Consider the following 25,349-nt stretch of genomic DNA (forward strand, 5'->3'; position numbering starts at 1 on the left):
ACCTGGCTCCTAACTGCAGGGCGGCCCCTGAGGTTAGCAGAGAGCCTTGGAAGGGGCAGAGTTGCCAGCTTCCCCAGAGGACGGGGATTAAGAGTCCAGAGGGAGTCATGGACTCCCAGGGCTCTCCATTTAGCAGAACTCTGCCACCTCCTTCACATGCAGAAAGGTAATGCCTAATCAGACAGGCTGCCCACTTCCTCCACCTCTTTTCTTGACTCTCCTGACCCGGTGAATGAGGCCTTAATGCTTCTTTTCGTCATACCTGGTCATGCCAGCTGATGGGACTGAGAGGGGCATTCTTTCAGTTGCTTTCCCAGAACCCTAGAAATCCCGACCTCCTCCCCATGTCCCAGGAGACCCCATGCGGCAGGATCTCTTCCCTGCCTGGCTCCTGATCACCGGGATCTTAGAGAGGAGTGGAGCCTGGGGCAGAGGCCCCAGGCCAGGGCTTCTCTAGACCCATGTCAGAGGGGACCCTCCTCAAGGGAGAAAACACTGGAAAGTGAGGGAGGGGAGGTGCATCTTCTGGAGCAAGTTTGAACAAGCCTAGTAGTAGGGCAAGGAGGGCACAGCCCCGGGCACTGGGGAGAGGCCTAGGGAAGTGGTCAGAGGCATATTCCCACGCTTTTGTTTCCCAAACCATGGGCCTCAGGCACCCTCAGCGGCCAGTTGCCAGATAAAATACAGGACGCCAGTAAAATTTGAATTTCAGATAAACAACAGATAGTTTGTTATTGTAAGTATGTCCCACATATTGCGTGGAGCATACTTATACTAAAAAATTTTCCTTGTTTATCAAAAATTCAAATTTAACTGGGCATCATGTATTTCTCTCTCGCTCTCTTTTTTTTTTTCTTTTTGCTAAATCTAGCAACCTTCCCTTGGTCGGGAGAGAGCTCAGGGAAAGACCTTGCCTGGAACAGAGCATATAGGCCCTGGGACACTCAAGAGCAGTAACCTGACACTTCCAGGCCAGCATCTTGGCTGTCCTCAAAGCCTCCCTATACCTGTCTGTGGCCTGTCTGCCCCTACCACCCTTTCAAGGATGAAGAAAGCAAGTCCATTAAGTCTTTGTTGCTTCATTAACTCCCTCTGAAAGCTGTTTGCATTTCAAAGATATTTTCAAGGAGAGGATCTTTTTTTTTTTTTTTTTTTAAAGATTTATTTATTTATACAAGAACTGGAGCACAGGCCAGAGGCTCAAGAGGGTGAGAGGATTCACGGGCAGATGGACCCGACGACACTGCTGAGGGGAGCAGCGGGCGAGACAGGAGAGGTCTGCAGCACCATGTGGGAATCTCCCTGGCGGGCCCGGAATCGAACCCAAGCTGCAGAGGCTGCGCGCAGCTTCACAGCGTGGCGCTCAACCTGCTGTGCAACCGGCGAGGCCCGAGAGGATCATTTTTAATCCCAAGAAACAAAACACTAATACTAATAATACTAATACTAAACAGCAGCAACACACCTCTATAGTGCTTCCTAAGTGCCAGGTTCTAAGTACCCCTTGTGTATTTATTAGCCCTCACAAGGAGTGCATTATTTTTATCCCCTGCACAAATGAGGGGGGCTTCTCAGGGAGCGAGATGGGGAAAGGGCCTCCTCAGGGTCCCACAAATCCCGTCTGGCTCTGATTTGGCCTGTGAGAAATGGTAGCTGGGACTGTGAAAGTTCTCTTGGGGGAAGGGCTACTGGCTCAGAGAGCCTTTCCTGTGACTGGGCTGTGGCTTAGCCAAGGGGAGGAGGAGGAGAAAGAAAAGAGGGGAAGAAGGCCTGGCCTTGGCCTCTGCACCCAGGGAGCCTGACTGACTGGAAAAAAAGTGATGTTATCATGACCCTGGGGAAATGTGGGTCTGTGTACATGTGTGTGTCCTTGCATGTGTGTGCCTGTGTGTGCACACCAGGGAAGAGGCTCATGGGTGAAGTGGTGTGTGGCAGGCAAGGGGACAAGGGGGCCTTCCCCACCGAGCAGGACAGGAAGGAACTGGGGTGGCAAGGAAGGAATTGAAACTCATCACGAGATCTAGGCGAGCTGGTGGAAAGAAATCCCCTGTGCCCTGAGGGAGATCTTGCTCTCCTCTCCACAGATTCGGCCCCCCGCCCCAGAAGACTACTCTTGCTTGAGCTTGGAGTGTCTGGGGTGGGGGGGTGGGGTGGGGAGGCTTATAGGTCCCATTTGCCACAACCTTGTGGTCCTTGACTTTCTTCTCAAATCCAGGACCCGTGAGGGACACAGGAGGGTATGGGGCAGTCAGCTGCTGGCCTCCTGCTGCCTCCTCCCCTGGCTTGGCCGTGACTCCTTACACCCCCGTTTCCTGCCACAGAGGGCAGAGGAACTGACCCTGTACAAGTTCTAGAAGGATGAGGGGTGAGTCAGGCCCTCCAGCTTGTGTGGAGAGCTGGGGAGTGCAGAGGCTGTGGTTTTCGTGGTCACTGCATGGAGGAAAGCCCCATCCTGTATGGCGCTGCTCCGGCCCCTGGGCACAGGGAGTTGCTGCCATGCAGGAAGAGGCGGCTCTGCTGTCTGTGCTGGGACCACTCCCCCGGTATCCTGGGCCCATCCAGACAGGCCTCGTCCTGGGACCAGGGCTGGGGTTGAGTGTATTCAAAACGCCTCTGTGGTGGGAGGCCAGAGGGAGAAAGAAGAGGGCAGTGGAGTTCAGGGCAGGGCTACCATGTAGGGTGGGCAGGCTGGTTCCTGCACAACCCTAGGAGGCGCTATTCCCACCCCACAAAACCATAGGCTGTGGCTGTGCTGAGAGGCCTTTCTCTCGCTTACTGGCCAGTGCTGATAAGGAAGATGTTAGATGCAACAGATATCCTAGACATAGGCCAAGGGGAGTTAGGTAACCTGACCTAGAGATGTGGGGGTGGTGGTGGCATGTTGAGCTACCCCTATCTTCAACAACGGGAGAGGGACTCCCAGCTTTCATGCTCACCGTTGGAGTTTGAGTTCCGGAATAGCTGGAATGTTTGGGGGAATGGCCCTGGGGCAGGTCTGGACAGTCACAACTCTCCACCCTCAGATCCCCAAATCTGTGGGGCTGGCTCTCCACTGTTTGGGAGTGGCTCATCATGTGGGGCTGGACATCCACATTGGGCCTATTAGGGTTCAACAGGCATCTGGGGGACTGAGAAGGTGACAGCACACCTAGTCTAGCCCTTCCCTTCCCATAGGACTCTGGAGAATGGGGGTGTCAACTAGTTCCTTTGCCAGAATGTGGATACTCTAAGCAGAGGGGAATCTCAGACTCTGGCTTTGGAGACCCCCTAACACTGACGGCTACCTCCTGGGATCTGTCAGCACCTCCAATCCTGCCCGCCGTCAGCTTATGACAATTAACACTGGACTAGTAATGAGTTAGGCCCATAAAGTGGGGCCTTGGCCAGCAGCAGGACTTTGCAGCCCCTCCCCCCCCCAAACGAGGCCCTAGCCCAGGCCACACCCCCTGGGGTCCCCAGCAGGCCAACAGCACAGCCTTCCCTGAGTGCCTTCCTCTTGTCAAGGGACATTTTCCGCCTGATTTGTCCTTTGGTCTTCCCAGGGCCCTCAGGTGCTTCCCTCTCAGCCTGGAAAAATGGGGTCGGGAAGCCTCCATTTGGGAGGACTGGAGAACAAGGGGGTCCTTGGGATGGGTCTCCTCTGCCTGCCCTGCTCAGCACCTCCTGGGCAGGCTCTGTGGCAAGTGAGCTGTGTCTAACCCAGGTGGCCACCCTCGTCCCTGGACTCCCTTCCTCTCCCCCTAGGGAGGGCACTGCTGCTTCTTGTCAGGGGACATTGGCCCTGAAGAAAAAATAAAAATTGAACACCAGCCTAATAGCCGCCCCCCCCAGCGCCCAGCTCAGGTCTGTAATTTGTCTGGCACTTCGCAGGGCTGGCTGCAGTGATGGAAGCGCTGATGCCTTTCTGCTGAGATTAATGATGTCCTGGCGGTGGTAGGCGGGAGGCTTGAGCCTTTTATTCTTTGTGCCATTAAATGACATCCAGAGACTTCCACTCAGGAGCTGAAAAACCCTCGTTCCATCACATTCAATTACTTCTGGAGAATATTTGCTGAGTGGCTGATCCTGCAGCCTTGAGAGGCTTGGGGCAGAGGGGACCACTTGGACTTTGGTGGGGATGCCAGGGGGAGTTCCTGGGTGGTGAGGGGTTATCTTAGTCTCCTCTTGAGAGGAGAACTGGAGAGTGCAGGTGCAATTCCTCTTTGCCCAGGTAAGTGGATCCCCTGGGCACCTGGCAGGCCACCTCCTCCATCCTGTGCATAGGGGTGGGTGTGAGGAAGAGAGGGAGAGGAGAGGAGACTTGAAGCTGTCAATTTAGGCCCCCAGTTATCAATTTCATCATTTGGTGGTGGTGTTGGTTGGCTGGAGTTCTGGGTGAAATTTGGGGATTATCTGTGGTTTCTTGATGATTGTTCAATATTGTCTTTGACTGTTGATGCTTGGCTTGATTGGGGCATGCTTCTGGAAGTGGGCTGCCTCAGGCCTACGGAGATTGCAGGTAGTTGCTAGCTAGGGCGCCTGTCTGAGAGTTGCCCAGGATGGCCCCATCTGGGTCGCTGCCAGGCCCCCTGTCCTACCCGCTCTGCCAGGTGGGTGGGGCCCTTCAGAGGCAGAAGAGGGCCGCCTGACACAAGCCCACACAGTGACTCAGGGGCTGGGCCCTGGGGGATTCTGGGGCCTGGCCAGGTGAACCACCATGGGAGGTCATGGCGGAGGGTAGAGGCTGTTTTGCAGTGGGCTGTGTGTGTTTGTGTCTGTCTGAGTGTGTGTTTGGGGCTGGTCTCCAGGCAGGGCCTCCTTCCCTCTGCTTTTGCCAACACCATGTGCTCTCCCCTCACTGCCATAGGACCTGGTGGATTTCCTCCCAACCTTGGGCCCTCACATCAGTGCCTCCTACTGTTGACGCTGCTCCGAGATCTGCTGCCTTCATGCCTTGGCCTGTGCTTAACAACTTTTCCCTACAACACCCCTTGTCTCAATCACCCACGGTGCCCTGAAGGCCTTTAGATGCCACAAGCGAGACTTAAACCTCAAGGTGTGGCAAGTCTCTGCCCGTCCCTCCTCTCTGACCCCAGTTGCTGCTCAATTCAGGTGCCTATGGAGCTGAGGAGAGAGTTATGGCTGCTTGGCCTGGGACCCCAGGAGCATTCTCTGCTCCTCTCCTCCCATTGTCTCCCACTTTGCAAGGAATAGTCTCTGTGCAGTCTCCCCCTAGTTCCAGCCCCTGTCCCAGAAGGCGGTGGCTTGGCATGGCCCGTTAGCTTCCTTGGCATTGTGGGACACTCCTGTGCTCATTGCCTTGGAGTGGCTTCCTGGGCAAGCTGTGGCACGTCACTTCTTGGGGCAAAGAGGGGATTTCCCCAGCTTACTTGTGAGAGGAGCATGAGGTCGGCTCGTGACACCTCTGGGCGAGGTGGCTGAAGTGTGGCATGAGGGAGACCACAGCTCCTTGGGAATCTCCACATAGCACTTTGCCATAGCTTTTTCCACAGAAGGGGTACGTGGGTGTACCTCCTCTGTGGCCACTCTGCTGACCACAAACTCCCAGGGCAGCAGGATGGGCTTGTTTCCTCTCTGTCCCCACACCAGTCCCCAGAAGCCTGGTGGTCTGGGTGGCAGGGAGAAGGTATGGGGAGAGTTGGTGACAGGCGCCGAGAGCCCTGCCGTCTGAAGGAAGTTAACTTGCTATCAACTGTGCACCTTGGCCAAGGAAGTCACTCACTGTTCTGGGCTTCAGTGTCCTCGTTTGCCTGCGGGGGAGAGAGCCACTGAGCTGGCCACCCGGCATGGCTGAGGGGAGGGCTGGCTGGCAGGAGGCCGTGTGTCAGGGCCTGGCCTGCCCGGTGTTGGGAGGATGTGGCTACTGACGTTGTCATCTGTGGGCACGGTGCTCACACCGTGGCTGCCTTCTCAGGTGGTGAAGGAAGCTGATGATGAGGAACGTTTGGGAACGTGGGGGTGTGAGAATGTGTGGGTCTGCGCGCGCACGCGTGGCTTGTCAATGTGCATATGTGGGTGTGTCCCAAACACAAACACACTCATTGACTGAAAGTCCACAGTGGGCTGAACACAGGACAGCTGGTGAAAAGGAAACAAAAGACCGAGGTGAGCTCTCCCTTCGAGGAATTTATAGTCTCACGGTGAAGGTAGGACCCAGGCGAGTGAAGAGCAATTGAGTAATACAAAAGAGGTAAAAGCAGATGACTAAGGAAGTACAGTGAAAAGTTACGTGAGTGTGAAGAGACAGACATCAGCGAGGGGAGGCTGGGTCTGGTCGACTAAGAGAAAACAGGCCTATGGGGTTACTTTGAAGAATCTCATGGAGATTATAAGCAGGAAAATGTTCTGGAGATGGGCAAAGCATCCAGGTTTGGGGGTAGGAGAGAAACAATATGCCCAGGTTGGCAGGCAGAGGCCGAGCAGTGCTGGTGAGAGTGGGTCAGGCTGGTGAGAATAAAAAAACCAGAAGTTAATGGGCACTGTGGCATGGGAGGTACGAGTGGATGCTGGGTGTGGGGACCCTCTCTAGACACGTCTTCCTCAACACGTCCAGTTGTTTCCTCTAGAACCTAGAAGTCTTGACATCAAATCCAAAGTTGTGGAAGAAGGAAGATGTATGGAAAAACCATTGTGAATCACGGAGGAACCCAGAGGTCACCAGGCTTTGGGTGGGGAGGCAGGGAGCCCCGTCTATCACAGGCCTGTGATGACGCCAGATCCAAAGTGGGGAAGGTAAGTGTGGTCTTGGGACAAATGTGAGTGAAGCTGGGTCAGCTCTGACCACGGTGGTTTAGGCCCTTTTGGCTTCAACATCCTCTCCCTCCCCTCCACTGCCCCCCACAGTGGGGATATGTTCATGCTTGAGTTTTTTGAGTATTACCCTCAACTCTCTGCGAGTTACATTTGTCCACAGAGCTACCCCGGGGGACACCATATATTCATGGGAGCAGGGTCACAATCTGCTTGACTCACTTTATAGGCACAGGCACCAGCACAGCGCGTACGTGGCACCTGGCATTGTCCGTGAGGACACAGAGAGGGACCCGGGCCAGGTGTGGTGGAGAGAATGCGCGAGAGGTAGGAGCTGTGTAGTGGTGAGAAAAGGGGGGCTGGAGATGTGGGACAGTTCAGGAACTAGAAGCAAAGCAGCTCTAAATCCCTGTGTGGGGCCCTTGCTGTGGTTCTGGAAGCCCCATATATGGTCTATGGCCTCCACCCAGAAGTGTGTGGGGTTGGCAGGCCTGATAACTGCTGTCTGCATTTGTTTGGCAGAAATTGGGGTGAGGGGAGCTAGAACGCTCCTAACCTGGGAGCATATCTGTTAAGTATCAGTCAACGGTGCACCAGCCAGTCCAACCCCTACATCTTGATGATGAAGAAACTGAGGTCCAGGGATGGGAGGCTCACCCAACAAGGTCACAGCACAAGAGTTCGGTTCTCAAGATCTCCCCCTTGCTCACCCCATGTGTGTCATCCTGGGGTCACAGGACAAAGTGGGGTTTCAGACTCTGGTTCGGAGCCACACCACCCCCCTCCACAGGATCACACAGAGTAATCTCGTACTCCCTTCTCACTCATACCTCAGCCCCACAGTGGGAGAGTAGTGATGGCCACAGGACTGGGCTGAGGTAACATCCCTTCACAGATGCCCCTCTACCTGACTCCTGCATACTGACCTTACCCTTCCAATTTCTAGACGTTATACTTGACTGTTCACCCGGGGGATACAAGTGGCTGGTTACACCACACATACCCCATGACAAACCCCTCTCTCTGTTTTCTTCCCTTGGGAAAGAAACTAGACCACAGCAAGCCCCAGGGCCTGGGTTCTTTGGTGGAGTTCCATGCCCTGGCCTCCTGAGGACTGGCTCAGCCTGGGCATCCTGAGTCCTTGAAGCACTATCCAGGTGCCTCAATGAGCTCCAGGCCTTTGGAGTCCCTACATTGTGCAAGGGCCACTTTGGCTTTTGCAATCACCCTGGGGTTCCTCCACACCACATGTCTCCATGCCTCCAGTGGCCTCCGGTTCCCTTGCTCTGGTCCCACCTGCCTAGCCCTCCAGGTGAATCATCTCCAAAGAGTGGTTTTTGTGTGGACGCCACTGCCGGCTTTCCAGGGCCTCCACAATCTTTCACTTTTTTCTCCTTTTATTGCCATCACTGCCCTCTGGCAAAGGGTGCTCCTTCTCACTTAAAAAAAAAAAAAATCAATGGACTATTACTCAGCAATCAAAAAAGATAAACTCATGCATTTTGCAGCAACATGGATGGAGCGGGAAGGGATCATGCTCAGTGAAATAAGTCAGAAAGGAAAAGAAAAATACCGAATTGTCTCACTCATAGCAGGAATTTAGAAAACCTAAATAAGGGACCAGGAAAAATCAAAATCAACAAACAACTATAAACCAGAGACACACTATGAGGGGGTGAGGGGGAGAAGGGAGTAGGATCAAAACAAGGGGGGTGGGAATTGTATGGGGACTATAACCAAGATGAAAATGCACACATTGTGCAAAAATGAAAAATGATGTAAAAAATATATAAAATAGGGCCTCCCTGGTGGCCCAAAGGGTTAAGCACCGCACTATGAAGTGATCCGCAGCCTCTGCAACACGAGTTTGATCCCTGGCCAGCCAGGGAGAAACCCACATGGCGAGGTAGACCTCTCCTGTCTCGCTTGCTACTCCCCTCAGCAGTGTATTTCAGAATTGCCTGTTCTGTTCCCTACTCTGTCTCTGGTGAATCCTCTCACCCCCTGCATCTCTGGCCTGTGCCCCAGCTCTTGTATGCATAAATAAATAAATCTTTAAAAAAGTATATATATATATATATAAAAGTATATATATATAAAAGTATATATATAAATCTTCTTGGCTGTGGGTTTTCCCAGGCCAGAGCTCCCTCTCCTTTACTCAAGGCTTCAAATCTCCTCCCTTCTTGGGGCTGAGAATGCCCCCTCCTCCTCCAAATAGCCTTAGGGTCAAATAGATTTGTAGATCATCTACACCCAGTCCCTCATTTCTAGATGAGGAAACTAAGCCAAAGAGGTTAATTGATTTGCCCCAAAATCTACTAGGTAGAGACTGGAAATCAAGATGTCCTCACCCTGCAGTAAGAGGCCTGCACACCCTTCTTGACTGAAGAGAACATGTGGTCCTGGAGGGAAGACACTCCTAGGAAGGACAGGACTATCCCTAAATCTAAGTGATCTCCGGTTGTCAAGCCAGAAACACACAATTAAGTGTTTAATTATAAGCTGCTCTACATTGTTATTTAAGTGTTTCCAAACTAGACTGTAAGCCCCTTGAGGGCAGGGAACATTCTCTGTGCCTGGGATCTTGTCCTCTGCAGAGCCCCTAGCACAGCGCTAGGCATGAGGGAGGCAGCACTTGGTGGGACCAGCCTGGACAGCTAGAGCTTTCATCTGGGAGGATTCTTTTCCCACCTCCATTACTGGCAGCAAATAAAACAGTCTGAAAGTCAAAGAGAACTGTACCCAGATGCAAGTCCAGTTTCTAAATTTTCATATAGATGAAAGGTAGGCAGTGAGGGTGCCTAACAAATCGTGGGGTTTGGCAAAGATCCAGAAGCACTAATAATGGGTTTTAGGCCTGATGGGGTTCCAGCTTCTTTGCCTGCTACCATCATAGGAAGGGCCCACAGGCCACTGGGGCTTTCTGGAGGATGGGCCAGAATCAGACTCAGGACGCCGGCCATGGCAGGGATGGGAAGTGGCTCCTTTCTCCTTTGCTCCTTTCACTGTTCCTCCTGGCATTGCCTAATGTTCGTTTTTCCCCCCTTCAACCTGCCACCCCTAGAAAGCACTGACTTCCACTCAGGGCACATGCCGTGGCCCTGATGTCAAAGGTGGACTCACCTACCAGCTCTGCCTTACTTTTTTAGACTCTTACAAGTGTGGGGACATCCTAGGCCAAGATGCTTATTCCCAGCCTCCAGAAATTGCTGCGCCTGGGCTAGTGGGAGGGGCATCATGATGTCTTGGGAAAGAAGGGTACCCAGGGAACAGGAGAAACTGATCTTCGCCTGGGCAAGACACATTTTTCTTTTCTTTTTCTCTTTGTATTCAAACTTGGAAGTGCGTCTTTGGCCAAGCCATTTAAACTGATTTACAGATTGGCAAAGAGCTAAGGGCACCTGGGGAGGGTGTACCAGTGGAAAGGTTGCACCAGTTTTGCTCGTAGGGCAACCCAGAACTTTCTGTGATTGGTGGGGCCTGCTCAGCATACGTGAAGGGCTTGATCACTCAACCAGTGCCTTTCTGGGCTCCCTGCTCCTCTCCTCTGGAGCCTCGGGCAGCAGGGCTATGACAATACCTTCCCTGGCTTCCCAGTGGGTAGAGGTTGGTCAGGGTCACTGGGTGAGAGGAAAAGCTGACAGCACTCACTTTTCCCACTTGCCCTTTTGCCAGTTTGGGGGATGTTGCTCTTTGCATTCTTATATTGGCATTTGTGCATTTCATGTTCCATCCTCCTCCTGAAATTTGGGGAGGTGATAGAGTGCACAGGAATTACTTGATATCCCCTTTTCCTGGAGAGAAATCTAAGGCTCAGAGGAGGAGACATGGCTCAGACAGGGTCAGCTGCGCCTTGTGCAGCCTGGCAGGGGTCAGGTGTCCGTGGCTCATCCTGATTCCCAGCACTGGCGATAGGAGGACCTAAGCCAACAAGGCTGGGCTAGACATTAGGAAGTTCCTGGGAGTGGGTCCTGTCCCAAGTGCCAGGAGAGCTCCCCAGAGAAGCTAGTGGCAGGGTAGGGGTGGGGGAGAGATGGCTGGGGAAGTCTTTGCCCCACCGCTGAGGTGGCAGACAGGTCAATTAGTGACCAATGAAGACAGACAGGTAGGGTGGCATTCCAGGGCCCTTTTTGCCCAGATGAGACTCAATTATAGGGTACAATTACCTGCAGAAGTGCTGGGGGGTAGCTGCCTGCACATGCCATGCGAAGCTGCAGGGAGGGGCAGATGCTTCTTGCCTGGCTCCAGTTACTCTCTTTGGGACCCTGCCGCATACCCACCCATCCAGCTAAAGCTGCCATCTTGGCCTGTGGGACCTACTTCTGGGGGGAACACCACATCTGTTGCCAACATCTCATTTAGGGCAATCACGCCAGTTTACAGAAACACACCCTTCGACCCCTGCCTCCCAAGCGCATTGCCGGTGTCAGGGTCCTCACTTTCCCACAAAGGCAAGCAGCATCCACTTCCGCACTGGAATTCACTCTGGCTTTGGAAGGTCTTACCTCGAGTTTTATTTTCTTTGGGAAGGAGAGAGATGGCCATTTCTGGCTGAAGATAGACGAAGAACTGGTAGCGATGGAAGCCACTTTCTTCGGGTGGGGAGGGAGGCTGGTAGGCTGTGGGCAGGAAGAGTGTGTGAGTTTCACACCCCACAGAACCCAGATGCTCTTGGATGCTCAGGGCAGGAGGAAAAGGGTCCTGGGGCCCCAGATCAGGGCTCACTCATTGAAATCATTAGGGTTTATCTTTGGCAGAAGCTCATCTTCGGTGGCTTCACTTAAGAAGCACATTTTTTGGTGGAGGGGGAGGAGGCGGTGTGGGCTGGCGGAAGGTCTCCCGCCTTTCTGGCGGTGGGCGTTGGTGGTGTCCTCTCACTGTGTTAGTCTCTCCTGATGGATTTCCTGCCTCAAGAGAAACCCATCTTCCTCTGTGAGTGTGTTTGGCAGGAATTGTTATTTATTTTTTCAATATTTCCTTGTGAACTCAATCCCCAAAGAAGCCAATTTTTTGGCTGGATCTGGAGGATCTGGAAGTGGTTATGGGGGTGGGTGGGACTCTGTTCAAAGGTTTGATCATGGAAGCTGTAGGATCTGGGCGCTTGGGGCACTGGGAGCCCACTCAGGCTCTTCCGGAGATGTCCCATTTCCCTCCCTTTTGCTCCCCTGCAGGGGGCAGATCTTTCTGGAAGAGAAAGATTGCTCCTCCAAATTTATGCAGGCCCTCTGGAGTTTTACTGGTCATACTGGGCCTCCTTCCAAGAGTCCTGTACCTCTTCCCTTTTGGAAGAGCCAAGAAACTTCCTGGGAGTGGGAGTGGGTGGGGACAGGGGATTTTCAGTGAGGACGAGCTGGGAGGGAGCCATGGTGTGCCATGACCGCCTTCTTCTCCTCATCATTAGACAAGAACCACCTGCTTTTGGAACTATTGGAAAGGTTTCCTAGGGTGCACTTCAGGCTGCAGTGCCTCCAGCATGTCCACAGCCAGGGGAATTCCTTACTGTTCATCTCTCCCTGAGTTTTGCATTGCAGAGCAGACGTGTGTGTGTGTGTGTGTTTGTGTGTGTGTGCTCATAATGAGGACAGTTCAGGGTGTGTTGGGAGCTGTGTGAGTTTGGGTGACCTGGGGATCTGCACTGGGGCAGGTGCAGGGGACAGAGAAGCCTGCGTATGAGAGTGCTGAGGCTCTTTTGGAGGGCATCTGTCAGGATGCGTATGTACCTCCAGTGCTGAGAAACACGTGTGAGCATAGGTTGGCATCTCTCATGCGAGTGGCGTGAGGAGGGCAGACACGTGCCCCAGCCAGCTACTGGCCAGGCTGATGGGGATGTGGTGGCCAGGTGCCCTTGAGAGTGGGCACGTTCCATGCTGCCAGAGACTGGTGACCATGACTTTATGTGGGTAAGGCTGATATTGGAATGCACTGGTTCTGTGCAACGGGGAATGCACCTTCAGGGGAGATGGAGAGTAACTCCTTTCACTAGGAATCACTTTCACTGGGAAGGTTTCCTGTTGCATCTTCCAGAAGAGAGGCCCGAGGAGGAAGGGAACGGGATACATACTGAGCCACCTCATGGGGCCTGGCCGTGGCTACCGGCTCTCCCTGGTGGCATCCTCACTGCTGCTTGGTGGGTGTCACTGCCATTTTCTAAATGAGGACATGGGAGCTCTGACGGGTTGGATCAATCAGTGGAGGAGTTAGGATTTGAATCCAGGTCTATCTGGTGCCCAAGGTGCCTGGTTTCACAGAACCAGAGCCTGGTCCACCACCAGAGCCACCACTTGGGGAGGGGTGGATGGGAGTGAGGCTGGGGGTAGGGAGAGGACGACACCAGAGAAAATGGAGGCTTCTGTATACAGTCACAGGCATCCATATCCTGGGGGGGGGGGCGAGGGGGGGAAGTGGAGAGATAGGCACAGGGAAGGGGGTGACCCCTCCAATCATACCACTCAGAGAAGGGTCCCAGCAGACCTCTGCATTTTAATTCGGGCTCCATCCCTCAGTGGTCTGTGACATGGCATATGGGTGGGTCTGAACCTCAGTTTCATTCCTTTGAAATGGAGCTGTTGATGGCAGCGGCCCTCAGAGGCAGTTCACAGATTAAACCAAGCCTGGCTCAGCGCTTTCAGCACTGCGAAACATCAGTGTGACGTTGTGTTGTGGTCTCCCGGCGCCTTGGCCGGGGGAGGACACTGGGAGGGTCTTACTCACCTGATAGCTCCTGGCCCAGAATCTTTCCTTTCTTCAAGTCACTGCCCTGAAAGGAGACAGGAAGAGGCCCGGGTTACTCCCGCGGCAGCCATCACGCTGTGGGTGTGCTGTGTCCTTCTTCTCTGAGAGAGTGAGATGGAGCAGGGGAGGATGAATGGCTGCCTGGGGGACGCCTGGGAGGACACTTCCAAATGGGCGCCCCACACGCACCGCTGTACCCCCAGACTGGCCACAGGAAGCAACTCTCAGCCTGCGGGTCCTGCTCAGAACTAGGCAGGGCTGACAGTCCTCGCCAGGCTCTCTCGCCGGGGCCTCTGGAATATTAGGCCACGGCTGCCAGAGCAATCGGAGGGCATGGAAGGTCAGTGTGAGGCCAGACGGGTCTTGGTGGACTTGGCCCGAAATCCTGGGCAGATTCTTTGGCCCTGGGACCTCCTCAGTTGCCCCCCTTCCTTCCTTCCCTCCCTTGGCCCCTCTGCTGGGTGTCTGTGGGATAATGAGGTGAACCTGGGGGCGGGTGCTAATTATTGTTTGTGCAGGACTGGGAGATGCTCAGATGAAAGGGACTGGAGCCGGGCCCCTGGGTCCGTGCCACAGCTCGGGGCCCCGGGCCATGCCAGGCAGCCCTGCGGCCCCTAGGTGTGGGGTTTTATAGCCTTAATGATGGTGATTAGCGTGGCTCTTCATTGATTCTGCCAACACCTAACTGTGCCCTGGCCACCTTTCCACCAAGCCCTTCCTGGTGCAGCCCCTGCTCTTCGCCCTCACAGAGCTGCTCAGGGGGGTGGGAACAGGTAGGGGAGAGTTTGAGCCACGGGGTGTAGGAGGGGATTGTGGGGGGGAGCTTGGGTTTTCATCTCAGTTCTCTGCGGAGAATTTCTGGGTCAGCTGGATGACCCAATCCCTAACATGGTTACTTTTTACAAATCTAAGGTCCCTCTTCTCTACTCGCAACCCCCCTACTCCCCCATCTCCCCTCTTAGGGGCTGCTGCTTGCCACCTCCTCTTCCCGCTTTGGGCCTCCTCTGCTAGAACATCCATTTGCACATGTTCAGCCCTGGTGACCGGAGTCAGCTTTGGAGGGGAGAAGGGGCCAGGCTGGAGGGAAGGGCCCTTCCACCATGGGGCCCCTTCCCACTCTGTCGCCTTCACCCCACGCAGGTGAGATCTCTGTCCATTGACACCTTCCACCCATCCTCAGCCTGCTCTTGTCTGCTCTGGAGCATCCAGGCAGCCATCATTCAGCACCATGGGCATAGCAGAACACACTCGCCCCAGTATTGGGCCCTTCCTTATCCGGGGTTGGCATGGTGCCCAGCTGTGGCCAGGGGCTGAGATGTAGGAGAAAGGGTTGGGGAGTGGATACTGGGCTCTCCCAGGAGAGAAGGTGAGGCCCCAGGCCTAGCAGCCACTGTCCCAAAATAGCTGTCTGGTCACTCTAGCAAGATTGAGAGATGGGGGTTGAGCCAGGGAAGCCCAGCCCAGCCTGTCCTGCTCTGTGCTCCCAGCCTCCCATCATTTCTTTCCAAGTCAGCCCAGCCAGTGGTTTGTTTAAACAAAACAATAGCAACCTAAGCTGGCTGTTTCTCTTCAATTCCCCACAGACTCAGGTCCCACCCAGAGTGATAAACAGGCCTTTCTGAGCTCAGGGAGGGGGTGCGGGTGGGGGCTGGGCCGTAAGGTCAGGGAGTTGGTTTGTGTAGAGCCTTGTGGAAAGTCTGATGTGTAGCCTTGATCAGGGTGGGGAGGAGGCACTCCTGTCCCTCCCTTTCACTCTGGGGAGACTTTTCTCATCAATTGAGGCCAGCTTGGCCAAGACACAGGCAAACCCTCCAGTTTGCTGAGTAAAGCTAGCGGCCCTTTCTTCACGGCTAGCCGCTGCCCCAGCTCAGTCAGGACAACTGTTGGGGAAGTTGTGAGAGTGAGTACTGGTGGTCTCACACTCTTCAGACCCCTCTGGACTCCTCAGGGCAGGAAGAGCAGGGAAGCAGGGCTCTGAGGAAGGGCAAGGCAGCGGCAGGGCTCAACATAATGTGTGGTCATGGAATGGAGTTGGGTTGAGGGAGGATGGACTGTTAAACTCCCTTTGGCCATAAACCTACACTAATCTATCTTGAGTGGGGGAGGGGGGAAGGCTACCATAAAATCAATACCTGGGAGGGGCCTTAGGAAACCAAATTCAAAGGGTGAGAAAGTTGGTGATCCCAAAGTGAAGGTCTCAAATTTTTGATCTGCGGTGCCGCCCTGTGCTTTTCCTGGGCCATCATGAAAATCCCATCACTCTTCTAGGAAGCGTTTTCTTTTTGGAAGACCATTATTAAAATACAACACACAGATATTACCTGGAGGCCTGGGGTTGCGATAAAACAGCTACCTACTCCCCAAAATGAGAACGTGAGCTTGCCTCAGACATCTTGGGTTGGAGTATGACATTTAGGCTGAGATCACCTTAGAAAGCTGGAAATCTCTGGGGGTGGGTGAGATTCCGGGGCCTTTCCAGAAGGGAGCAGGGACAGTCATTGTTTGAGTGCTCCCCAGGGAGATGGGACTGAGGATATTCCTGAGGATGAGCAATGAGCCTGGTGATTAAGGAGCACAGACCCCCACATCTGTCAACCTGAGCCATGGAAAGCTCTGGAAGGAGAGCCTGAAGGAGGATGGGGTGGCTTAGAGCTGCCTTCACCTGTTTCCCCATCCCTGCCCTTCCTCTTGGCCCCCAGGCGTGCCTCTCCTCTTTAAGATGGGCCCCAGGTTCAGATAAAACCTCCGTTCCCCTACTACGGCAAAGACAGGCTGACGTTTTCAAACCTCTCAAAGCTAAGGTTAAACAAAGGAAGTAATTATAATAGAAATTACAAACAGCTTAGAAATGGTTGTATTACTGATCCTCAAGGAGACAAAACAGGCCAGGATGGGGTTTCAGGATATTAGGAAAGGGGCACCTGAGGTGTTTGCCAGTGCTCATGGGAGAACATCCGGGACCTTTCGAAGAAAGTATCAGGGGCTGTATGGCTTTGGGAAGGGAACTTTTCTTTGCATTCTCTGGAAATGGGTAGTCTGATACCCATCACCCTGTTTGCGAGGGGAGGAGAAGAGGTGGCAAATGGCTCACTGGGTCCCTTAAATGCCCAGGATATAAGAATAGTCTCCCTTTTTTTCTTAGAAGTTGGTTCCTGTTTATGTGTGTGTGTGTGTGTGTGTGTGTGTGTCTGTGGCTGCACACACAGCACATGTGCCCATGTATGTGTGCACGCAGGGAATTGCAGGACTGCCTGGTACAGGCAGAGGCACACGTTCTAATTGTGGAAGAAGAGTTTACTCTATGAACACTTGGTAAGAATTTCTACTTTTGTTGAAGATGAGGTTTCTTTCCAGCTCTTGCCTACCTCAGAGTCCACTGCTTCTCTGGCATGTGAGGTACTTAAGAAAAGTTGGGGCTGGACTGAGAGTCGTACAACCCCATTTTGGGCGAGGGTGATGCAGGCTGTTGTAAGTTGGATTTGTTGGTGACTGTCTCACTGTTTCAGGCCAAGAGGAGCACAGTGTTGGAAGCTGGGAGTCCCTGCCCTCCCCCCAATTATTTTATAATCCTAATGAGTTTTTAGTGCTTATTCTTTGGGAAACTGATGAAGCAACAGATCTCACTGCAGCCCTCCATGACAGGAGTCTCCTCATTTGACTGGAAAAAACCCAGCGAGTCTTCAGCTTCTCAAGGGCAGGGACTGCATCCTCCCACCTTTGTAGCCCTTGAGACACTTGCACACAGCAGGGGTAGGAGACATTGTGTCCTGGCCCACCCCCTGGCCCTTGCCACTTTGGAACTCAGCAGCTCCATATCCAACCTGCTTTTCCTGGCCCCAGGGCCACCTTAGCCTTGAGAGGTCACTTCAGCACCTGTGCAATGGGCAGACGTGATGGGCTGTTAATAGCCACTGCAATAGCTCTTGACCAACAGCTAATGGGAACTGGCGCATAGGTGCTCGGCTCCTGACCCTTTGGAGCACTGACGAGCAGCAGAGTTCAACACCAACTCCCAGTCCGCACAGTGGAACTTGTTTGCTCACGAGCCTTGATTGGGTGGCTTCCTTTTCCTCACTTACTTCCCCATGCCCTGACTGGTGCTCCCTGTATCTCCTTGCAAATAAGCTACTTTGCCGTAGAATTCTTGTCTCAGGCTCTGCTTTGGGAAAACCAGTCCATAGAATGTATGGAGAGATGGTGAGTGAAGGCTTTGTCCAAGGTGTCATCTGGAGCTGGTCTCAATGCCAGGGGCTAGATGTCTGTACTCCTGGCTCTCTGTCCAGGCCTCTTCCCATGTGACTACTAGACTAGGCCTGCTGTCTAGGCCTAGACAACACTGCCTTCTACCAGCTGGGTCAGGTCCTAGAATTCCCTGACAGTCAGTCCCTGATGTATTAAGCTTCTGGAGAATCACAAAGGCATGAGCCAACTGAATGAATGTCACCTCTCTCCTTTGTTTACTGTTGCCATGAGGAAAGGCAGAGAGCTGCATTTTCTGAGAATTGAGGGTACAGAGACATTCCTGGCAGTCTGGGGATCCCCTTGGGGCTCCTCTTTTGAGACGTGGTGGCCAGATTTGGTTTGTGAGGTATGGAGGACAGGGAAGGGGCCTAGCTCAGCCTGGTCCTTATTCTACTTCATTGGAATGTTCTCATTCCAGTTCAATTACTTACAGGCAACTGCCCGCCCACCTGGGCACTCGTGAAAGCCCCAGGTACTGGGCTCGCCGACCCTGAGAGCACAGGGTCAGCAGCACATTTCCTCGAGTGCGAGGGAGATGATTTAATCTCTTCACCCACCTCTTCCCATCTGGGCAGAAGGATTCAATCACTCCTGCCCGGCTGCAAATCCCAGCCAGAGTGGGAAGTTTCACTTTTTGATCTGGGTGGGGTGGGGGAGGGTTGTCATCAGAAGAGTCCTGAATTTGAAAGGTGAGATACAAAAAGAAGTCCTGGAGATAAGGGAGAGCAGAGGGAGAACTGAACAAAACAGAGCACTTGGGAGAATAAAGGGAAAATAGAAACAGAGTTCCAGGCTTTCTGACACTGGCACCAAATGGGAAAGCTCCCTGCTGTTCTGCACAGCTGCCTGCAAGCTGCCAAGTGGCAAAGGATGGAGGAAAAGGCACAAGATCGGAAAGTGCTACCCAGCAATCTGTGTATTCTGCAATTAACAAGGGGGAAGTAAGTGGAAGGCACTGACAGCTCCCAGGCTCTGAGATCTTTGGGGCTGCCAGGCCATTAACACCAGGCTGGAGAGGGCCCAGCTCCAGAGAGTGGTGCCTGCTCCAAGGGAAAGGTTGTGTGGTCAATTAATGCCATGGTCTGCTCTTTTGCCCTGGGGCTAGGGAAAGGAGGGCTGGCCACTAAGGCAGGTGGAATGGAGCTCTTGGATGTGGTGGGAAGGAAGCACAGTCCTGAGCCCTCCTGGGAGCCAAGTGCTTCTAGACTCCATGGTGTAAGATGGCTAATTATTTTGTGCACCTACTTCCCTCCAGAAATGTCAACATCAAAGACCTGATAGGCCTCTTCCTGGCACCTTCATGGCAGTGGGGGCTGCATGGTGTGTATGCCAACAGATGCCCAGTAGATTATGGTATCTTGGCATGGCCTGGCAACAGGACCTGCGGGTTTTTATTTTTGCTTTGGCTTCAGAGCTTGAGTCAATTACTTCTTTGGGTCTCCAGAGGTCAAAATGGGATAGGGTGGAGGTGTGGCTGAGGAGGAATGATTTGCTTCTCGGAGTATTTACCCAGTATGGGAGGAGTTTCTTCAAGGGCTTTGTCACTCTCTAAGACACTGGGTTAAGGGGCAAGATTTCCCAAAGCCAAGGTCAAGGTTGTTCATGGCTTGAAAAGTACAGGCTGTCCAGGTCCTTTGTTCTAGGCCACGTGGAAGAGCATGGGGTTCTTAAATCAGTCATGCTGTCTTGCACCTCTCTGTCTCTGTCTCCGTCTCCCTGTCTTTGTCTCTCTCTGTCTCTCTCTGTCTCTGTCTCTGTCTCTCCTCTCTCTCTCTCTCTCTCTGATAGTATCTAGTATAGAGTTGGCCCTAAGGAATGATGGCTGGGGAGATGAATACCTAAATGAATCCATGAATTAAAAGGCTTGTGTTGGATACAGGAACGGAATATGACACATTTTATATAACAAGGAGCTTGTAGTCTAGTGGGGCAGATATATCATAAAGAAATCTACTGCAGGCCTGAATAGTTGAGGTATATAGGATATGCTGCAGGGCACAGAGGAAGATGTTACTGCTTGGGGGGTGGGATGTGTGGGAAAGTTGTTGAGAGGAGCCGTACCTTTTGGGGGGCCTTGAAGGAAGTGTAGTTTTTCAGTTTCCCAGTGGACAACAAAAGGGAGAGGAAGGGCAGCTTAAAGTGAGGAAACTGCTTAAGCAATGTATAAATATGTCAACAAGATATGAAGAGGGCAAGCGGGTCTAGAAGCAGCGCAAGGTGAGGCTGGAAATGTAGGCTGGGATTAGGCAATGGCAGGCCATGCTTCTGATTTCTGAGAATCAAAGCCACCAGTAGCCTGAACATTGCATCCACAGGTCCTAGGCAAGACATTTTGTTTTCCAAATGCTGTCCCAGGAGGCTTATCAGAGGCATGGAAGAGTTACCTCTCTGGTCAAGAATGGGGCCGGACTTTGAGACCAAGACTGCCCACGTGGCTGGTCAGAGGAGGATGGAGTGAACGCTGCTGCTAGGGCCTCCCTCTGAGCAGGTGAGTCTGGGATGCCCAAATCAAGTATCTCCCTTTTACTGTAACTTTTCATTTCAGATCATTAACGTACTACATGTTTATTGTGGAAAAAAATAAAATCTGGGAAAAAAAAAAAAGAATTCCCTGGGCTAACCCACATGGAGAAAACTTCCCAGAGTGTATCTTGGGCTCTTTCTTTGCGTTTGGGTCCCAAAACTTCTTGCCACACAGATGCAGCTTCAGCCCCTGGTCCCCTCTGAGGCGGGCTTTGCTGGAATGCCCCTCTACCCTCCTACTTGGGGAAACCTGCCGAGTTCATTTGCATCTGTGAAGTTCAGAGGTTGGTGTGGACCAAGGAGATGGTGCCCAACCCTCTTCAACCCTGTCTGTGGCAGGTTGCCCGTTCTCTGGATGTAGCTCCAGAGATGTAGGGTTGCAGGAAAGGTGGGAAGGTAAAGAGGAGTAAAGGACACAATGATGGGTTTATAAAAACTGTTCCACTTAGAAATAGACAAGAAATGCTCAAGTAGGTTGAGAGCAAGTATCAAGAGTTGCTAGCTAGATATAATTACTGTGCATCGATGTCAGTTTCGACTGAAGAGTGCCAGTGCTAGGTGCATGGAACAGAAGCTGAAGCGTTTGTCTCAGCAACAGGTCACTGGAATGCCTCACTTGTCTGGAATCATGTAGGGAATTGGGTGTTTTTCGTAAACATATTTCCCTGATCTCTTGAGTCTTGTATTTTTAGCTCCCCAACTCTTTTTATCTTAACTGTTTTGGATAGTGATCTTACTAAAAAGCTAGTTCTTATCTTCTTAAACACACATGGAGAATACCTTATGTAATTTTAAACACCACTATGGTTGTCACAGAAAATAACCAATTTTGTATCCTGCCACAGCATCAGACTACCATGCTATAAACAAATAGCAAGAACAGGCCATTCTGCCTGCTCAAACCTTCATAGGGGCCAGTAATGTAAGTTTATGTAGTGGTCACTACGGAAAGGAGGCAGAGCCATGTCTTGCGAGGAGGCATTGCCAACATGGTAGGCATTCTGCCAGGATTTTTACATGAGTTAGCTCCCACTGGACCAGACCCTCCCGGAAATTTTCCATTAAGGAGAAGTGAGCCTCAAGACACTCCCTCCTGGGCACCCACGCGGAGGGCACAGAGAGACCCTCTGTCCTGCTGAAGGAGTTGTGCTGCATGGTCTGATTTTTGGCAACTTCAGGAACTAGGGAAATAGCGCCAGCCAGTTGAAAGTAGCCCCACTGCATCAGAGACTGCACTGTTAACACAGCCATTCTAAAGGGCAAGCTGGGCTTCAGTCCAATGTCATTACCAATTAGCTACATGACTTTGAGCAAGACACTTAATTTCTCCGCGTCTCAGTTTCCGTACCTATAAAGTGGCAATGATAATGATACCTGCCCTGATTTCCTCATACAGTTGTTGTGAAGATGAAATGAGGAAATGGAATATTCTGGAGTCCTGCGATGCTGTCCAAGTGTAGGGGTCATTGTGGTTACTCTTGCAGGGACTCAGTGGAGGAAGGAGCAGGGTGTGGTGGTTGTCCTGGAGTGGATGGGGGTGAGGGTGAGGTGGCAGGTGAATGGGTAAGGGGGTGGAAGCTGAGGCGAGTGGTGGGGATGGGAACACTCCTTCGTCTGCCACCCTTAGAGCCCATCCTGCAAGCTCTTTGGCTGTGACAGGTCCAAGAACCCTCCTGGCAGGGTCAACCTCTTGAGGCTAATGGCTGCACCATGGGCTCCGAGGTTACTCAGCTGTGAACACGGGGCCCTTCCTGCTGGGTCTGCACTCACCCAGGGTGCTTGGAGCGCATGGCGCATAATGTTTAGTAATATGCCTTGATGAGGGGCATTAATATCTCTTAATGACACCATCTGAGCCGGCCTCCTTCCTTCCCTCGCTCCTCACTCTTTTGTCTTCCCCAGCCCCACAGAGACACATACTCACAGACAGAATGACTTAGAGGGACACAGAGGCCGAGAGGGGCTGGGAGGAGGGGTCTGGTGGGGCGGGGAGGGTCCTGGGGGAGGGAGCAAGGAGGATGCCCTGGCTCTGCTGCCAGGTGGAAACTTGGCCAGAAGCTGCTTGGTAATGGGAGAAGGGAAGCAAAACAGTGGCAAGACTTTTCCAAAACTGGTGGGAAGGAACGGGAGTGGCGGGAGCGGAGAGGGAGAGGAGGGGCTGGGCTGGGAGAAGCTGGGTCCCGGGGAGCAGGAAGGTGAGGGGTCTGCAGGTCACTCTCCACTCCGTCTGAGGGGGCTGGGAGTGAGAGTCAGAGGGGAGAACATGAGTCACTTGTCTTCACACACTTCGGTCTATGCACGCTCACAGCCCTCACATTCACTTACACGCATGTTCACACAGACATGTTCAGACAAACACCCTGACGTACCCTTGTATACACACGTCCACAGTCATCCACACACAACACACTAACTCACACGCATGCCCACATTCACACACATGCTCACATACTCTCGCTCACACCTGACTCATACACATTCTCATACATATTCACACACACTCACAAGGCTTCTCACATACATGTTCACACAGACTCACACTTACATCCATGCACACACGCCCCACAATACTCTTTCACACACTTGTTCACACACCTGTTCACACATATTTTCACACATGATCTTGACAATCTCACATGCTCTCTCTCCAGGGCAGCCCTTCAATGGGGGCTCAACATGATGGGGCTGAACATGTCAGGGGCTGGACATGACGGGGAAGAACTAGGGTGAGGGAACATTTGGGAAGGGGTCATGGCTGAAGCTCCCATGACTGGGAGGAGCTGGGTGTGGACATCTCCAGGCCCCTGGCAGGAGTCCAGGACCCAGGAAGAACTCACCCACCAAGAGTCTGAGTGCCGGTGGGGTGCTGGAAGGTGGGAGAGAGTCAGCCGGCAGTGGGGTGTCCCTGACCCTATTCTTCCACTGCTGTGGAAGGAGGCTGCATGTCAGCATGCTCCCTTTCCCAGGCAGCAGCAGAACAATTAGGAAAGGGGTGCAGTTAATCCCCCAAACAACTACAGGGCTTGGGAAACTGCAACCTAACCGGAAGGTAGGGAGCTGCAGATCTGCTCCTCAGGCCTGGCTCTTATCCCTCCATCTCCAGCTCCAGCATCCAGTCTTTCTGGCTGGGCGGCTGCAACCTGGGAGGGAGGAGAGGAGGGATTGGGGAGGACCAACGAGCTGGGAGGAGGGCCCTGACCTCCCAATGCCAGCTGACAGAGAGGGCCTACAGCCCCTGCACCCACAGCTACCTGGCCTGGAGCGTGTCCCCCAGGGCTTGTGAATGGTCAGTAGGCACTGGTAGTCTAGAACATTTGGGGTGACTATGAGAGCTGCCTGGGGACCTTCGTGATCTGGAGTAGGGACAACTGTCACCAACAGCTGTGGTGGCTTCTCAGAGTGCCTGGCTCAGTAGTCTTCCTGGTGCCACCCTCTAGCCCTTCCATCTCCTCTATTTCTGCCTGAGAGGTGTCCCTCAGCCCCCTACATGTCCCATCCTACTTTCCATCACCAGTTAGGAAATGGACAGCTGCCTCCGAGTGAAGATGTCTTCCATAGAATAGGCCATTCTGCCTCCAACCCCATCTATGTAAGCCATCTACGAGATAGGCTTGGGCCCATGAACCCAGACCACAAAGGCTGGGGGGATGGGATCCTAGGGGAAGCTGATGGCATGGTGGGAGTTGGACTCCTGGGCTCTGTCCTTGCCTTTGTTGCCCTGCCTGACCCTATTTCAGGCTTCTGTGCTTGGCTCTAGTGGAAAGTGAAAGCAAAAATCCATACTTTTGGGTCTTCTCTCTTTTTCCCCACCAAAGGACCCAGGCCTATGGCTGCCTAGTGAAAAGGAATGAGGAAAAGAAGGAGGAAGGGAAGAAAGGTAGAAAGGAGGGAGGGAGGGTAGGGAGGAAGAAGACAGGCAAGAGGGACTTTCTGGAAGAAAGCTTGGGGATCTGGAATTTTGAGCAAAACAAGATGCTGGCAAGAGTTGGAGACTCCACGAAACTCTGCTCACTAGAAACTGTAAGAGAAGTAGTCTAAGTCTCCTTGCAATCCCATCTTGCTCTTTCCAGAGCAACTAACAGTGAAATAGGCCTGGTCCCCTAGCCCTTGCTGTTAAGAGTAGCAGCACCTGGGAGCTTATCAGAAATGCAGAATCCTAGGCTCCACCCCAGACATAGTGAATCAGAATCTTCCTTCTAACAAGAACCTGAGGTGACTCAGATGCACGTTTAAGTATGGGAAGCACTGCCCCGGGTCCTGCTCTTAGAGCTTCTGGCCTGCTGCTGCCCAGTCGCTGGGCCAGGCAGGGGCCTCCTCAGCAGACCTGTGGTGGCAGCAATGGTGGGAACCTTCTGAGCTCTTGTCCCTGATGGTGACCCCTTTCTGGTCTCTTCCAGGCTCTGGAATCCCTTGTGGTCACCCTCCCTGGGGCAGGACCTGGCTAAGCTGTAGGGACTGATGTGGCCCCAGCCTTTGAGTCAGATTGTTGGGACTGGGTAGGCCCCTGCATGGTCAGAGGAGGTGGCAAGACAGGGAGGGGCTTGGCCAGGACCTGAGACACGGGGCCTACAGGTGCCCTCTCCTCCCTGTATCCCTTCTTGGAGCTGTGAAGAGCAGCCCCAGATCACTGACTCTTGGCATCAGCCACTATTCTGAGCTTGGAGATTCTGGAGTTGGGTAAGGCACCCTGGGCACACTGTTGGATGAGCTGTCCAGGGGGTGTTTGATACACCCATGATGCTCCCTTCTCCTCATCATGCTCCCCACTCCTGACCCTATTTGAGGAGGAAGAATGTTTTTCCCTCAGGTGTTCAAGGACCTCCAGGAAAGAGGAGGCTGGAGAGCACCCCTGTTTCTTGTAGCCCATAGGCCAGAGGAGGTAGGTTAACAGGAGGCCAGGGTCTATTTTAGGGCTGTGGGCCCAGCAGGCCTTAGGCCAATGGAGGTCCTTGGTTTTCTCTCCTCAGAGAGTTGCCATTTTGTCCTTGGGTTCCTTGGCCATGCCAGGGACAAGGTCATGTGCCTTTGTATCCCTGTCTGCCTGCGTCAAACCAGGCTCATTTGTCTGAACCCACGGAACAGTGAGTGTGGCCACTGGG

The 25,349-nt window shown here is 53.0% G+C and overlaps 1 protein-coding gene across 1 annotated transcript in view; it reads right to left on the bottom strand.

The window, feature by feature from the left end:
* PEBP4 (phosphatidylethanolamine binding protein 4) overlaps window positions 1-25,349 on the bottom strand; it is a gene marked incomplete at both ends in the record, with an annotated part of 186,445 nt that overhangs the window by 3,537 nt on the left and 157,559 nt on the right. Inside the window, 2 exons of the mRNA XM_084245565.1 lie at window positions 11,259-11,372; window positions 13,465-13,510. Coding sequence (XP_084101691.1) covers window positions 11,259-11,372; window positions 13,465-13,510 — 160 coding nt within the window. The remainder of the gene's footprint in view (window positions 1-11,258; window positions 11,373-13,464; window positions 13,511-25,349) is intronic.

Source organism: Talpa europaea (assembly GCF_964194135.1).
Source record: "Talpa europaea genome assembly, chromosome: 10".
Classification (NCBI taxonomy): domain Eukaryota; kingdom Metazoa; phylum Chordata; class Mammalia; order Eulipotyphla; family Talpidae; genus Talpa; species Talpa europaea.